Source organism: Lindgomyces ingoldianus (assembly GCF_010093535.1).
Source record: "Lindgomyces ingoldianus strain ATCC 200398 unplaced genomic scaffold BDR25scaffold_6, whole genome shotgun sequence".
In the NCBI taxonomy this organism is placed as follows: domain Eukaryota; kingdom Fungi; phylum Ascomycota; class Dothideomycetes; order Pleosporales; family Lindgomycetaceae; genus Lindgomyces; species Lindgomyces ingoldianus.
The window spans coordinates 851,999-867,698 of record NW_022985167.1 but is presented as its reverse complement, the minus strand read 5'-3'; the positions used below and the strand labels follow the sequence as shown (position 1 = coordinate 867,698).

The window sequence follows — 15,700 nt, the reverse complement described above, 5'->3', positions numbered from 1 at the left end:
AAACCTGAAGGTGTAGTTGAAAGATAGCCTAAAGGGTTACGATTGACTTGATAGAGCGAACCTTGAGGTCTTGTAGTGGTTTCCGACGTGGCGGAGTGACCATGCCTGCTCAAGCATCATCTTGTGCAACTCCATTACCCGGCAAATCTGAACTGTGTGACGAGCACTTGGCTACAGAAATAGCACATTAGTTGTCGTGAGGCAATTGCGGCGGAAGGTGTGGAAGGAGGCGAAACATGGTCCAGCGTCACTGAGGTCATGTTCAGCCATTCGATAGAACGAGCTCATCCACGACTGAAGGCCAGAACTGTGCAGGTTGAAGAGATACAAAGCGGAATATAATAAAAAGGACGTGGTAGATAATAGATGCAGGCGATGGTTTCATCCGGGCCACTTGAACATGTCAAAAATGCCCCAATGAGGATGCTCGTCCAAATATTTCCGGGGAGATTGTGAAAACCTGGCAACTGATATGAAAGACCGTTGAAGCGGAAACGCTCAGCCAATCAGCAAAGGGGGCTTAGCAACAATGGGAAGCAGCAGACACACTGCATGACGATGCCGTACATATATTCAAATATTTTCCACAAAGCCGGTCGTTTGTTCGTTCATAGCCGGTGCGAGGATTGGAGTGAATGTCTTGGTGGGTAGGAATTCCTTCGTCAAGACATTTCTGGAATCCTGGGTTGTGAAGCCCAGGGCGTTGTTCCTGCAGGACAGACGGGCTCAGGCGATGGTCGAAGCGCTCTACCGATCCCTGTCATAAAGCCGTGCCGTCGGACTGCTCCTGTCCAGTGCCCATCATATCCAATGCCCCAGACTCGACTAACGGTGACCGTCTCTTCCTCCTGGTCAACTCTCCACGTCCTCTGCAACCGTCCACCGCTACATTCATCTGGCAGCACCGGACATGGCAAGCAACGGATCTACCCGCAGGAAGACGTACGATGCGCCAGGTAAGCTGACCATGCGATCCTTCGGCCTGCAGCATCCACTGAACCACCATTGTTGAGCAGGCACTTTTAAACCGCGCACCTCGTCCCATGCAACCCAACCCCCTGAACACTCGCCCATGGACAGTATGGCCTCGCTGCGGCTCCCTCAGGTGTCTGCGAAAGGTGTCTCAACATTGAATGGCTCTTCGGCGTCGCACAGGAAGCATTCGTCGCCTATGATGCCTTCGTTCATGGTGTCTGCGCCAGGGAAAGTCATAGTGTACGGAGAGCACGCCGTGGTGCATGGCAAAGTATGCTAAGAGCGATAAAGCCGCCTTCAACCAAATCTCACATCCACTTAGGCCGCAATTGCTGCGTCAATATCCCTCCGCTCCTACCTGCTCGTCTCCTTCCTCTCTAAATCGCACCGCACCGTTACCCTCCGCTTCCCTGATGTCCAACTGGAGCACACATGGAACCTGGACGAGCTGCCGTGGGAAGCATTCTCCACGCCAGGCAAGAAGAAATACTATTACGATCTCGTGACGTCGTTAGACCCTAGCCTCCTCACCGCCATCCAACCGCACATAGACGCAGTATCCCCAAAGGTTCCCGAGCCGATGCGCAAGATACACCACCGGTCCGCCTTAGCCTTCCTCTACCTCTTTCTATCTCTCTCATCACAAAAGTCTCCGCCATGCATCTACACCCTACGCTCTACAATTCCAATAGGGGCTGGCCTGGGTAGCAGTGCCACTATAGCCGTCTGCCTGAGTGCAGCTCTTCTCCTGCAGATCCGCGCTCTAAGTGGACCCCACCAAGACCAGCCCCCGAAGGAATGCGAGCTGCAAATTGAGCGCATCAATCGCTGGGCTTTTGTCGGGGAGATGTGCATTCACGGCAACCCGTCGGGAGTCGACAACACCGTCTCCTCAGGCGGCAAAGCCGTTCTCTTCCAACGAAAAGATTACGAAAAACCCTCAACCGTCATCCCACTCCCCAACTTCCCTGAACTCCCTCTCCTCCTCGTAAACACACGTCAATCCCGCAGTACCGCCACCGAAGTCGCTAAAGTCGCTACCCTGAAATCCGCACACCCCGCCCTCCTCGAAAACATACTTGACGCAATTGGTCTCGTAACAGAATCCGCATACAAGCTCCTCACAACTCCCGATTTTGACCCAACCTCCCCAATCTCACTGAAGCACCTGGGCGACCTGATAACCATCAACCATGGCCTCCTCGTCTCTCTTGGTGTCTCACACCCTAAACTCGAGCGAATCCGTGAATTGATCGATCACACGGGTATTGGCTGGACCAAGCTGACCGGCGCAGGAGGCGGAGGATGCGCAATTACAATTCTGAAGCCGCAACCCACGGCTATGCATAGCAATGGTAGTGACAATGGCAACGGTACCGGAGCCGGCAACAATCACCGGGCGGATTCCTCATCCGAAGACGAAGACTCGAGCGAAGAACACGATTGCAGCGCGTCCATTATCTCCACGGGCACAAAGCTCAAGCACAAGATTCTCGACAATCTCGAAGCCAAGCTTGAAAACGAAGGGTTTGAGAAGTTTGAAACTACGCTCGCCGGAGATGGTGTTGGTGTGCTGTGGCCCGCTGTTTTGCATAATGGAAATGAGGAGGAAGGAGGGGAGGAGATTGATCAAGAGAAGTTCTTACGAGCGAAAGGGAATGAGGGGATTGAGCGCTTGGTTGGCGTAGCGTCGGCGAGGAAGAGGAAAGTCGAGAGGGAGGTAAGAGAAGGGTGGAAGTTTTGGCGGCCATGGGAGAGGCAGCCATGAGTGGTTGTCTTGGGCAAACTGACTTTTGGATGCGCGGCAAAATTCTGCGGTCATGTTGACGTGCTGTTAGTCCGACTTTAGTTCTGCCATCTCTTCTTCGTCTTATCACTCATTAGGGCGTTCTCGCTATATATTCTTTAAGGGCAAGGCGTTGGAGGCAGATTTCTAACGTATGTCATTTCATTTCATATACACCTGGGAGATGGTATTTTTAAGGAAAGCCTAAGGAAAAGACAAAAGGGTTGGGCAAAACTTCTTTTTTTTTAGTGTTGTAGATACCTAAAGTTTTATTTATAATAAATGCAAGCTGATATAGTATTCCTTCTCAAAGGGCAATATTCTTTCACCCATGAAAGACATGTTCTATGGTCCATGTCGTGCAACCTACCCCCATCTTCCCAAATCTCGCAATGACGGATACTATCTAGGAGAGCTGCTTGACACGTTGCTCTGCGACCATTTGTAGATCAATCGAGTGTGACAGATAAGCCTCTCGTACAAGGCTGACCTTCTCTTGCATCTTCATCTCGATCTCGGCTTTCTTGGTCAGTAATTCGTGTAGTCGGGTTAGTTGGGCTTTGTGGGCTTGTGCGCTGGGTTGGTTAGTACGTACATATGTTCCTTTCGTGATATGAACGAAGGGGAAAGAGAAGGTTGTGGGGGTGTGTGGGAAGAAAGGTCACGGGTGAGTGAGAGGAGGGCAAATCAGAATGAGGGTGGGAAAGAGAGAGATGGAACGTGGGTTGGGACGGGACGGGCAATGAGATCTTACGATTCGGATTCATGATCGTTGAACAGTGTGGAGATAGCTTCTTGGGTGTGAGCCACGGATTTGGTGTAGGATTTTTGGACCGAGGCCTTGCGGACTTTGTGGCGTTTGTGTTGCTAGAGGATGTTAGCTATCATACCATTCTATATCATTATCATATCATATCATATCATATCATATACCGCATCAACCATATCCAGCAACAGTTGCCCAATCCTACTTCCACTTCCACTCCCACTGCGACTTCCACTTCTAGCACTGGCAATCGTGTCTTGCGAATCTCCTGCTCCGGCCGTCTCCGAGACTTCATTTGCATCCGTCATTTCAACTGAGTCCGAGTCCTCGTCCTCATCCTCAACATCCTCAACAACGCGTTTCCGATGCTCACGGTGGCGCAGGCGTTGGACAGTTTGCTCGGACGTCTTGGGGGGTTTCCTGGTTACATTGGGGGGACCCATGACTGCAGCACAGGTATGCTTGAATTCCCAAGCGTGGGTGCGATTAGTGCTGGGGGTTAGTTGCGGCGACGGATCAATTGGTTGCCTTTGCAGGCACACTTGAAGGCTGATGGATGGCAGAAGTGTAGCGGTGCCGGGAGTTCCTTCCCCACAACACCGCCAAGATTTCGATGGTCCGTGCGCCTATGTCCACCAAATTTCCCTCTCCCCTCCCATCCATCTCCAATCCCACTTACAACTCCCTCCCTCACGATGGGTCTCGCGGCGCCAAAGAAGTAGACCCTCCTCCTCTCCACGCCCTCCCAGCATTACTAACAAGCCCTCAGCCGCACCCGCCTCTCCTCAGACCCCCAAAACAAGCACTGGTCCAGCAACACCGACCGCTTCGGTCACCGTCTCCTAACCTCCCAAGGCTGGACGCCCGGTTCCTCCCTCGGCGCGAAAGAAGCGTCGCACGCCTCCCACTACACCGCGGGTTCTCATTCGCACGTCCGCGTGCTGCTCAAAGACGACACACTCGGCCTCGGGGCAAAACGGGGCAGTGAGCGTCCCGAGAATTTCGGGCTTGCGGGATTAGAGAGTATATTGGGGAGGTTGAATGGGAAAGAAGAGGAGGTGAAGAAGGAGCAGGAGAGAAAGGAGCAAGTGGAGAGGAAAAGCTGGGTGAACAGGAGGTATGGATTTATGAATTTTGTATCTGGGGGTTTTTTGGTGGGGGACAGGATCCAGAAGAGGATTAAAAAGGAAGTAAAAGGGGATGTTGGGGAAGATATTGAGTCCGAGGATGAGGCGGTGGAGAAGAAGTCGAAGAAGCGGAAGAGGGAAAAAGATGATGGGAATGTGAAGGGCGAGAGTGTGGATGAGCAGCCAAAGTTGAAGAGGAAGAAGAAGAGCATGGATTTGAGGTCTGCTGTCACTACGGGTGGGGCTCCTCAAGCAGACTCGTCTAAGATAAAATCTAAATCAAAGAAAGAGAAGGAAAGGAAGGAAAAGAAAAGCAACAAGTCAAAAAAGTCCTCCACATCCTCCTCAACCTCCACATCCGAGTCTGCAAAGCCCCTTCAAGAAGACGCCGTATTCGACAAATCCAAACGCAAAGCCGAAAAGCGCGCCCGAAAAGACGAAAAGAAGCTGAAGAAAGCCCTCAAGAGAGCTGCCAAAGAAACCGCTCGACCAGATCCCAATACCTACGAACCCACATCTCTCTCTTCAATCTCCGAAGCAGAAGAAACCGATGAGGCGACTTCAGTGCCCATATCTGGTCCCACGACAGGAACATCCACCCCCTTAACCTCGGTCTCTGGCCTCTCCTTCGGAGCGGGCGGACGCCACGCTGTAAGACAACGATACATTCGCCAGAAGAAGATGGCAAGTATGGATCCGCAAGCCCTGAAAGAGGTATGTCTTTTTCATTCACGCCAATCCTTTTCCTTCAGCTTGCAGACAAACGAGGTACTAATTCCTGATAGATCCTTATGATCAAAAGTCCGGCATAAATCACAGCATTTCTGTATTCGCTTCCTCGCATAGCGAGGCGTTTGGGATTGCCATTCGGGAAACTCTCTGTTTCGCCAGTGCTCCGTTGCAACATGCATGGCTCTAAGGTGTGACTGTACATGGGGTTTGAAGCCCTTCGGGAGAAGCCATGTTGCTAGGACCTGGACTATATGGACTATATAGATAGACGCCACATGTTGGTTTGCTTTATCAATAGACGAAGGCTTCTACACCGCCCCACTAGAATCTTTATCAACATTGAAATTCAAGAAAATCTGAGAAACACTAAAACAGCAGATGGCTCCTTAGAGGATTGCAACTCCAACTATCTAACAAGCGTTGTAGAGCACATCACATGTACACTGATGCAGAGCAGAAGGGATTGACCGCTGCTGCTGAGGCTTCTCGTGAGAACCGCGGGCAGCATAACAACGGGCCAGGTTGCCGATCAGTATACTCGCAACTCTGGAGAAAAATGAACTGTTTGGAAGAGTCGAGATTTTCAGAGGGAGAGGGAGGAAGGGAACTGGAGCAAGTAAGACGTCTACCCACATTCGTGTACACCCAAAACCCGTAAGACAAAATACCCATCAAATCAAACACAAACTCGTTTCATTTCTCATCCAATCAGTCAATCAGTTAGGTCAGCCAGGTATCATATGTCAGCAAGCATGCAACCCATCCCATCTTATCCCAACCCAACCCAGCCCCCAGCGCCAGCGCAAACCATTTTGCACTCAACGTTCATACCCCATCATCTCCATCTCCATCACCATCTATTCAATTAACCCGGCCCCAAGCCCAAGCTCAAGTCCAAGTCCAAAAATTACAATAAAAAGTCATAACCCAAGAAAACCCTAAGGAGAAGAAGAAGCATGCCATGAAACCCCCTCACCGCTTAGAAATACGTCTTATGTTGGGCGCGCTTCTCTTAACTCCCGTGAAAATTAACACCGATGCAGTCACTCATCGTTTATAAATCGGCAACGCCTCACTAGCTCTCCTCCCTGTCTCCTCACCACTTCCACTACTCCTCACAGGCCCGACAAGTCCCTCATCATCTTCATCTAGCACCGGTGCCGACGGTGCAAGCGTCATGTTCTGCATACCTGCAGTAGGCGGCGCCGAGGGTCTTGCAGGCGGGCCATGGGATTGATCAAAGTCTTCATCTGGTGGCGCACTCCGCTCCATTTCTAGTCTGCGGCGTTGTAGCTCTTGTTTGTCGTCTGTAGGCGGGACGTGCGATGAGGATGACGCGGAAGGGAAGTACTGAGGTGCTGGTGGGGCTGACGGTAGGGAGGGGAGGGGTTTGGCATGAAATTCGTTGCGGGATGATAAAGATAGCTGGGGGTTGGTGTTGATGGTGAGCAATGATGTCGTTGTTCGGGTATCGTCATTAAGTGGCTGCGTCAAACAAGAAGGCGGAGAGGGGAGAGAAGACGATGAGGTGGGCCCTGCGGCGAAAGGTGGAGGATGCCGTGACGAGGACGACGACTCTGGCAGATAGTAAGGCGGATTGGGATCGTCGTCTTCCGGTAATATTGGTGCAGATGGAAGAATAACCTGTTGGTTTGTCGGAACAGAAGAGGGACCTGAGCTATCTGGTGGCTGCGACGGCAGAAGACGGGCCTCTGCTCGTCTTAATAGCTCCTTCTCCGACAATTCTTCTTCGTTTTCTACCTTCGGCGGGGGATAAAGAGGTCGTAATGCACCCGTCTCCCGATACCCAGGATTTTCATAGTATTCGCCTTGATATGCCTCATCGTATCCATATCCATCATAGTACTGCCCATCCTCGTACCGATAATATTCTTGATCAGTCCCGCCGGACGGATGCTGATCATCGTTGGGACCACTAGGAGGGATCTCGTGTACACCACCAGGCTGCGAGTCAAACCCAGCATCCTGCGCTTGCTGTTTCCGTTTACCGTTTCTCTCGCTATCCTTGGTGCCGATGATTACCTCGAAGATGCACGAGATCACACCTTTCTCACGCCGTATCGCGTCAGTGTCGGCAAAGTTGCCGCCCCATGTGGAAAACATGCTCCCAGTGGCGTCTTCGACCCGGCCTAAACCCGGAGCACCACCATATGTAGTTGGGACGCTGACCAAACCTGCGTTCGGGAACATGCGATCCAGTCCCGTGAGTTTGCCTTGGATATCAACAACTACTTCGACAAAATACTTGAAGCTGATCATTGCACCGGGAACGTTAGATATTGTGGGGAAGGCCTCGTCAGGGACTCGTACAGCACATTTGACTTCGGCAGATAGCGTCCGGGGATCAACAAAAAGTGGTGCGAAGGATTGAGACAGGTCCTTTCGGAAGAGGTGACTTGATCCCGCTGAAGATAGAGATAGGCCACCGAGCCCTGTCCTCGATTTTGGGTAGTAATCCTCGGATTTTGTCTTATCGCCCTTGCTGTTTGTTGCTACAGGTAAAGCGGGGTGCATATCTACCCTAGCCTGTCGATATAGCGTTATAATGATACCCTTCAAACTTCTCACGTGTTTCGTATGGTGAACCATTATTCGTATAGGTATCTGGTCGCCCCGTAGGAATCCGCCTTTTAGCACATCGATGGTTGCGGTGATAGTCTTTCCCTTCAGGGTTGTCCTGCTCCCGTTCGGAGTGCTACTTTCAGTAGTATTGACTGAACGGATTCCGTACTCAGTTCCAGAACCTCCCCCACTGCTCAAATGACTTTCAAAGCTAACATCGCTCGGTGCCGGGCTTCCGGGGGTGTCGCTTTCTTCTTCCACGCTATTCAGCTCTGACACCCGCCCAGTACGCGTGGTTGATTCGGAATTATCGGGTTGTTGGGAAGTCTCGGCAATGGTGGCACGTCTGCGAACGCCTTTCGCAGTACGCGCCCTTCTTGATATTGGCTCTAATGATATTACTCGGGGTTTTGGTTCCGATATGGAAGAGATGTCAATGGTGTCCACAAGGTAGACTTTCGTGTCGCATGATGTCGTTGGGGAAATGGTAGTTGGACGTGTTAATGTAGACGTCAACATGTAGGATACGGTCCCACGCTCAAACTAGAGTCACCATGTCAGCGAGCTATTGGTGTGGGGGTAGTAAAAGAGAGGTTCGACTCACATCAATACTGCTCGGTAGACCCTTTGAGGGGAATTCCAGCTCAAAATTAAAGTGATACACGCCTTCCCCTAACCTCCCTTCGCCGCAAAGTACCGCCTCGTCCTCGAAAAGAGAGGCGAACCCATTACCAAAGTAGCTCCCACTCTTCTTCCCCTTCCCCGACCCTACCGTGCTGGTGTAGTTCCGATATGCATCGCCTGGAGAATTCGGGTTCTTGAAGACCTGAGCATAGCCATGCAGCGAAATAACCAGATGTGTTATTCTCAACGGCTTCAGAATCTTGATAATGACACTTCCTGTTATGAGATCCCCGGGCGTGTACTGGCGGTGCGGGTCATCGGGTTGTATGTAGAAGTCGGCGAAGTTGCGGGTCTTGGATTGCAGGGGGGACTTGAGTCTGGACAGCAGCGATCTGGTCGAAGAGGACGAGGTGGTCGAGGGGCGAGCCGGACTGGAACTCATGCTCTTGGTACCGCGCACATCATGCGGCTACCCGCGCCGAGTATAAGTTGGCAATGCTGGGCCCCACGTGTGGAGACACCTGCCCAGGACAGGAACACGTAAATGAAAGCGAATGGGCAAAACCAAGAACAAGTGGCGGCTATCGGGCGCGAAGGCCTGGGCAGAGCAGGATAGATGAGGTCGTGAGGGACTCGATATTAAAGCGAGTTGCGGAGGCGATGGGTCTGCCCACCGATTCGGTCGAGGGGTCTTGGAAACGGCGCGATACGAGAGGGCTATTAGTCGGTGCGACAGCAAAATGCGATACGACCGGATTGAGTGTTGAGGTCGCGACGTTTGGTGGGTTAAGAGGGGTGGGCTCTGGCGCCGCGCAAGCGTTCCAAATCCACCAGGGGCGTGTTACGAGAGAACAAGACAGAAGTCAGCGACACCGAACACCTAAAAAGCCCACAGTTGTGATCAGCATTTGCAGACGATGAAAAACGCCGTTGTGGCAACTGGACGGTGATGGAGATGGGTCGCGTGGCTGTGCTGGGTTGACATGTGGGGGGGGTCGAGACGGGGGGCAGGCCGCGTTGGACAGACAAAGTCCCATGGCGCGCAACACCATGACAGCGGCCGGCGACGACAGCAGGGTTTGAAATTACAGACAACAGACAGGGCAGGCGGAGCATTGTGGACTCACTGGCGGGCGTCAAGGGACAGGGCTGCCCAGAGGAGCCGATCGTCGGGCTTCTCTTGGCTTGGTCGACTTGGCGGCGTTGAAGTTGCAAAGGAGTTTGTTGTCTCGCCGGCCGCAATCACGGCAACGTTGAAAAGATTGCTTGTGATGAGATGTCCAGCGTCTCCGGCCGGGTAGGAGGCGCTGGAGGCGTTTGAGGCTGGCGGATTTGAAAAGTGCACAGCAGAGCGAGGGCGGTGGACGGCGAGTTCGATGGGGGGGGAGAGAGACAGCAGCCATCAGCTTGCTTGGGCCTTGTCGCGCGAGAGCCTGTCTCCCTCAGAAGCAGCATCTGTGGGTCTTCTAGCGCCCCCCCCCATGTCTCCGCAAACTTTCCAGTCCCCCTCAGGACGGACCTTCGAAACAAGAAGCGCAGTGCTGCTGCAACGCACGCCGAGCATGAATCCCATATCGTATCCCGCAAAGCTTGTTCGTTGACGCTCTTCGACAGTTGACACCCAAGTCGTCCTCGGTCGAGAAATGTGGGCGCGGCAGCAGCTCAGACATCTCCAACCTTGGAACTATCTCGACCACGGATGGATTGCGGCGCCAGGCCAACGAAACAAGCTCCGCCAGAGTCCTGGCCCCGGTCACGGTCCCTGGTCTTGGGTCCTTGGCTTCAGAAGGCTTGTCAATGCTTGTTTTTGCGCGTGAACATGACACCACATGCCTCACCAATTGTCATGAGCCAATAACAACTACTATCCAGGTTCCGTCTGCTCTGCAGTGCTGGACTGTTCCGGAATCAGAGAAACATGTTGAAAGTGAAGATCCCCTAGATTCATCCCGGGTATATCTGCCAGCCTATAGCCGCCGCCCCTTGCGCCTCCTAGAAGGACCATGCCTATATTCCCTCTCCAAGCTCCTTTTCTCGGTATTGCCCACACGGCTGGACGTATTCACTGTCACATCTTACACCCAATCAACGGGACCCGGCTCCGCCCCTCTGCTCCCCTGCTGCCTGAGCTATTCTCTGCTCAGCTGCCTCCGCACGCAGATGACGACCCACCTCTCCCTCCAGCACTACTGATCGTTGCTGCTTCCGCGGCTTTCCGAATAGACAACCCCACAAATCATCCACTTGCACCACTTCTCCGTCACCTTTCTTGCGCAAAAGCTTCTTGAGAGGCGCAGACTGCATCTCCATCGAGTTAGCTGCATCAAGCGCATTCTCCTGCACTGCAGGCGTTGCTGTCCCCGACCTGGAGTCTGACCAACCATTATTTCCCCTTCCCATGTGCTCAAGACGACGAGACACCGATATGTCATAAATAGCCTCTTCGACCGTGTCACCGATCAAGTACATGAAGACCGTGGTTGCGCGTTGCTGGCCAATTCTATGGACCCGTGCAATGGCCTGCAGCTCAATAGCTGGGTTGATGAGAGGCTCACACAGAAATACATAAGTGGCGTTGACCAGATTGAGGCCCGACGAGTCGGATTTTGCATCCAGCAAGAAGCATTCAGCCGCGGGATCAATCCTGAATTTGTGAATGCCGTTCTTATCGTGGATGCTGCTTGAGCCAATTTTCCACTTCTTAAGGGCTTCCCGAAGCACTTCAAGGAAATCCCCGAATTGCGAAAAGATGATGGCCTTGGCCCCAGGGTCATTGTGGCGAATCCATAGCAGGTGCCTATCATGCATGAGTCATCATTAACTAACCTAGGGATGCACCCGTACCTTGCAATCATATCAATTTTGGTCCCGTAGGATCCATCAAGCTCAATGGACTTGATCTGCTTCATAATACAGTTACTGATGCCGGAGTAAATCGACGCATGCGAGGATTGTGGAGTGGAAGGTTGTGGTGGACTGTCCTGCTCGTGACTCTCCTCTTGTGCTCTCATTTCGCTTGGTTTGAATGTAATTTCATGGAAGTCGGCCGTATGGAGTTGTTTCTTACACATGGGACAATTGCGGTGTTGGTGCCACCACAGGTTGATACACTCTTTGCAGTACTAGTTAAAGTCAGTGGGTTGAAGTTAAAGGGGTTTCTGAGCCGCCTACTTTGTGACCACAAACCGTAAGAACTCCTATTTCAAAGTCGTCCTTGCAAATAATACATTCGTGTGAGGTGTTTTGCTGATGCTGGTTTTCGCGACGCAAATTAGCTAAATATGTTTGCTTTGTCTTGAGCCCGCTAACGCGTTGCTTCCCACAATCCATGCTCCTTCTATAGTAATTAAACCTCCGGCCATCCAAAGTCACGTCGAGCTCTTCTCTCCAAGGAGCGACACTATCAGAGATATGCTGGAGCTGGCGGTAGTATTCTAATCGATGGTTCATTGCTGTGCGGAATAGATCTGTCTCCTTTTCTAATATCGAAAGAGCTTTGGTTTCTTGAGCAGCAATCCCTTGTATCTGTGAGAAGTATTTCTGGGCAATGGCCAATTCGACGTTTGCGCGAGCGTCCCCTTCGTCCGCCCGCCATTGGAGAGAAGTGATCAGAGACCGTGTTGCAGACACCGCTCCTTTCAGCGAACCATCCTTTTCGGTTGGTTTAAGCTTTTCTCGGGCTTTGACTATCTCAAGCACGAGCTCTGGAGCATGCCCTTTTTTCTCCTTTGCCTGGTTTTCCGCTACCTTCAGCTCATGGTCGATGAGAAGATCCTGCAAGCCATTCACAGTCGTGCTTCTATCAGCCACGAGCGTTCGGAGCGCCATGGTGTATACATATAGCTCGTCTTGTAATTTTGTAGAATCCTCATACTCGTCTCCGGTAATCTCTTTGCCTTCGTCTCCATCCAGCAAGGAAATCAACAGAATGTCAATGACCCTTTGACGCCATTCTTCGAGCTGCTTTGCTTGTGCATTGAGGATATCTGCAATGCCATCCAGCATATTGAGAACATGTCGATTTTCAATGCCGCCAAGGTCTGTGAGTTGCTCAATTTGAGGGAGGTGATGGAAAGGCCTTCTTGATTGGATCTTCTTCATTTCGCGTTGTGCCCTGTTGCGAGGCTCGCGAAGTAACTCTGTTCGAATGGCTTTGGCTTTATCATACCACTCGCTTTCCAACGTCTCATTAAGATGGAACTCCTTTGAGTTAGGCTTGGTGAGATTCTCGTTCGATTTGATTTGGAAATAAGCTGTGCCAATGAAGAAACTGCAGGCGTGCTCCAATTCCAAGAAAGACCGCAACGTTTTCCGGATTGTGGGTACGCGACCTAGACCTTCGTCCCCTTTCTCTTCATCGTCTGTGTTTTGGTCGTCTTCGGCGTACTCTGGGACTTGTGATTTCAGCGATAACGAACCCATTTTCTCTCTCTCTAATGCAAGTTCGTCACGACAAGTCTTAACCCAATACCGAGCATCTTCAAGGGCACCCTCATAGAAGCCCAGAGCCTTCTGGCTCCGTTCCTCGATATCCTTCGCGTTGCCAGAAACGTGGCCTAGGTGGATGTGAGCATTTATACAATCTCTAGCTGCTCCTTTCAAGGCAATGTCGTTCTGGTCAATCATGACTTCGAGAACTTCATCAACAGTACGGAGAGGGCCGTTCTTTGCGCCCAGAGCCCTCCTATTCCTGCTCCCTACATTGGCGTGAAGGCATGTTTGACGCAATCTCACTAACCACTCACGCATCCGTTCAATTACCACTGGATCTTCAGCGCCCTGGCCCTCTCGCTTGGGCACTCCTTCGTCTGTGAGGCCACAAACATCGCACATTTGGAGAATCATTGTGGCGTAATTCTGTTCTTCGATTGCGGTGAACGGAACGGTAATCACCACGCGCTTCTGTGGAGGAAGTCGTAACTCATCGCGGATCTTGTCTTTGGTATGACGCAGGGCGATCTGGTTGAAGATTGTCCGGAAGGTAGACTTGTCTAGGCGGTCCCATACAGCTTTAGATTCCGCAAAAGGTTCGTATCGAAGGAATGATAATAGTCCGCGAAGGTCTTGGATATCTTTCCTTAGAGGAGTTCCGGAAACGGCCCATGCATTGCATCGAGGAATGATACGTGCCACAGTCGCAGCCTGGCTAACTCCACTCTCCACCATTTGTGCTTCATCGAGACATACCCGCCACCAAGAAACCTGCACAAGAGGGCTCTTACGTGGCTGATACTGCTTCCCGTGCCTGAATTGGCGGTCAGGAGTTGGTTTCGCGTAGTGGATTTCTCGGGACAGAACATGGTACGTGGTCAGGACAATGTCATATTTTAAGAGATTCTCCACGGTCGCGGCATCGTGGGCTTTTTGGGATGCGCTCTGTGATGGTATACCATGATAGTGAAAAACCCTAAGTTCAGGAGCGTGGCTGTTGATCTCATTCTTCCATTGCTCGAGAATAGAGGGCGGAGTGATAATCAAAGTGGCCGCAGAAGGTTTAACGTGAGCTCCAGTATAAACGTCGAAGACTGTGTTTTCGGATATCTTTCGTTTATGGTAGCATATAAGCGCGATTAGTTCAACGGTTTTGCCCAACCCCATTTCTTCTGCCAATATTCCACCTCGGAGCGTGTGCGAGGCATCTCTGACGGCGCTTGGATTTGTGACTACTAGACCGCGAAGGTGACTAACATAACAAGGCTTTCCCGTTGCATCATGTACAAGCCTAAAGGATATTGGGGTGGAGTCCGTTGGTGTGCGCGCAGAACCGAGCTTGCCTGTCTCCGAAAAGGAAACACCCTCGCGCTGTAACAGCCAGTCTACAGCTCTCTGTTGGAAGGGGTATAGCGTTGTTTCCGATAGGCTCGGCTGAATTTCCGGTGAAATTTTAATGTGATTTGGCGGTACATGGACAGAGTCATAGAAATCGGAGAGCGACCAAGGTGAGCTGGCCAGGCCAGATTGGTCTGGGAAATACCTTGTGAGCAATCCAAAATCCCGACGACCGAGCTGAGTATTCGCTCCAAGATTCTCCACCACCGACAGCCCACATACCCATCGTATCTCGACCTCAATGATAAATGCTCCGATATTCTGGGCTGAGGGCCTGATGAGGCAGCGGCAGAAGCTAGCACCAGCTCTATTCAAACGCTTTTGTCCATTCACTGTGGATCTCAATGTTGCCGCCGCCTCGAGCAGCATTTCCAAACTGTCCAAGGTGTCGATGGAGGAGGAAGGAGTAGCAAAGTCTAATTCTATTCCAGCTGATGGTGAGCGGTGGTCCCAGAGCGACAAGTGAAAATTATCCAAAGAGTCTCTAGAGAATGACTCTAGAGAAACTTGTAAAGGTATTTGTAGCTCGTCCGAAATCCGGGAGCAGTGCCTCGTCTGGTCCTCGACAAGGTGGGAGAAGTCCTATCGAGTCAGTGCCGAAGATGAGAAAAGCTCGCATTGAACTAGTATCTTACTAGATCTATGGCGGCCAATGCAAGAACAACACTGTTATCCTTATCACCCATGTCACCGATTTGGGGCACAGCATTGCCGCCGTTGTTGAGTTTGCGCCGCTTCTGTGGTTGGTCGTCGGTTCCGCTTGATGCTGGATGTTCATTCCTTAAGAAGCCTACAAGCGCACCTAACGGCTCCTGTGGTTCGGCAGATTCAAGAGCGGTATTAAGGACGCATTTCCGAAGGTGAGCTGTGGCCGAAACTGTAGTCATGCCGAACGAAGGATGGTGACGAGGGAAGGCGGGGGAGGTGATGAATTGTGCAAATCGCGGCGCGGCGGCGCGGCACGACTCGATAAACTATCACTATGCCAAGGCCAGGCAGCGCCCCAACCACGTGATCCCGTGCTTCCATGTGTTTTGTCGAATCAGGAGCCTCCAGAAAGGTAGTCATGCATATCTTGGACAGATCACGTAGATACAAAAGGACATAAGAGCGAAGAAGTTTGTGGCGCTGTATTCCATTCACACCTATCATAAAGATTAAGTATCTAAGCTAAGTAACTCGACATACCGCCCGTTCGGCTGCATTCCGACGCGGAGTGAAACAGTGATATATCTACAGTGTACCTCTTCGCCCCGTCACGTCCGGCTAAGAGATACC

At 51.7% G+C, this 15,700-nt stretch overlaps 5 protein-coding genes across 5 annotated transcripts; 2 read left to right on the top strand and 3 right to left on the bottom strand.

The window, feature by feature from the left end:
* The first annotated feature begins 812 nt into the window (after positions 1-812).
* Positions 813-3,050, top strand: BDR25DRAFT_332064 (mevalonate kinase). Its single transcript, XM_033692710.1, has 3 exons — positions 813-956; positions 1,017-1,246; positions 1,298-3,050. Exons 1-3 carry the CDS (start codon positions 911-913, stop codon positions 2,741-2,743), a joined length of 1,722 nt encoding a protein of 573 aa, XP_033551514.1. The 5' UTR covers positions 813-910; the 3' UTR covers positions 2,744-3,050.
* Positions 3,051-3,140: 90 nt separating this feature from the next.
* Positions 3,141-3,622, bottom strand: BDR25DRAFT_384060 (uncharacterized protein; the record flags this gene model as incomplete). Its single annotated transcript, XM_033697851.1, has 2 exons — positions 3,141-3,336; positions 3,516-3,622. Coding segments are annotated over 2 exons (276 nt in total), but the record flags the coding sequence as incomplete, so codon positions are not given.
* Positions 3,623-4,222: 600 nt separating this feature from the next.
* Positions 4,223-5,639, top strand: BDR25DRAFT_340436 (uncharacterized protein; the record flags this gene model as incomplete). Its single annotated transcript, XM_033693500.1, has 3 exons — positions 4,223-4,245; positions 4,297-5,368; positions 5,440-5,639. 3 exons carry the CDS (start codon positions 4,223-4,225, stop codon positions 5,464-5,466), a joined length of 1,122 nt encoding a protein of 373 aa, XP_033551512.1. The 3' UTR covers positions 5,467-5,639.
* Positions 5,640-6,245: 606 nt separating this feature from the next.
* BDR25DRAFT_111004 (uncharacterized protein) lies at positions 6,246-9,263 on the bottom strand. The gene is made up of 2 exons (XM_033683569.1): positions 8,574-9,263; positions 6,246-8,512 (listed from the first exon to the last, which is right to left on the bottom strand). The coding sequence occupies exons 1-2, from the start codon at positions 9,033-9,035 to the stop codon at positions 6,434-6,436; spliced, it is 2,541 nt and encodes an 846-aa protein (XP_033551511.1). The 5' UTR covers positions 9,036-9,263; the 3' UTR covers positions 6,246-6,433.
* A 1,205-nt stretch (positions 9,264-10,468) lies between these two features.
* Positions 10,469-15,332, bottom strand: BDR25DRAFT_255013 (uncharacterized protein). The gene is made up of 4 exons (XM_033686334.1): positions 15,058-15,332; positions 11,765-15,004; positions 11,438-11,715; positions 10,469-11,390 (listed from the first exon to the last, which is right to left on the bottom strand). The coding sequence occupies exons 1-4, from the start codon at positions 15,307-15,309 to the stop codon at positions 10,679-10,681; spliced, it is 4,482 nt and encodes a 1,493-aa protein (XP_033551510.1). The 5' UTR covers positions 15,310-15,332; the 3' UTR covers positions 10,469-10,678.
* Between the last annotated feature and the right edge of the window lie 368 nt (positions 15,333-15,700).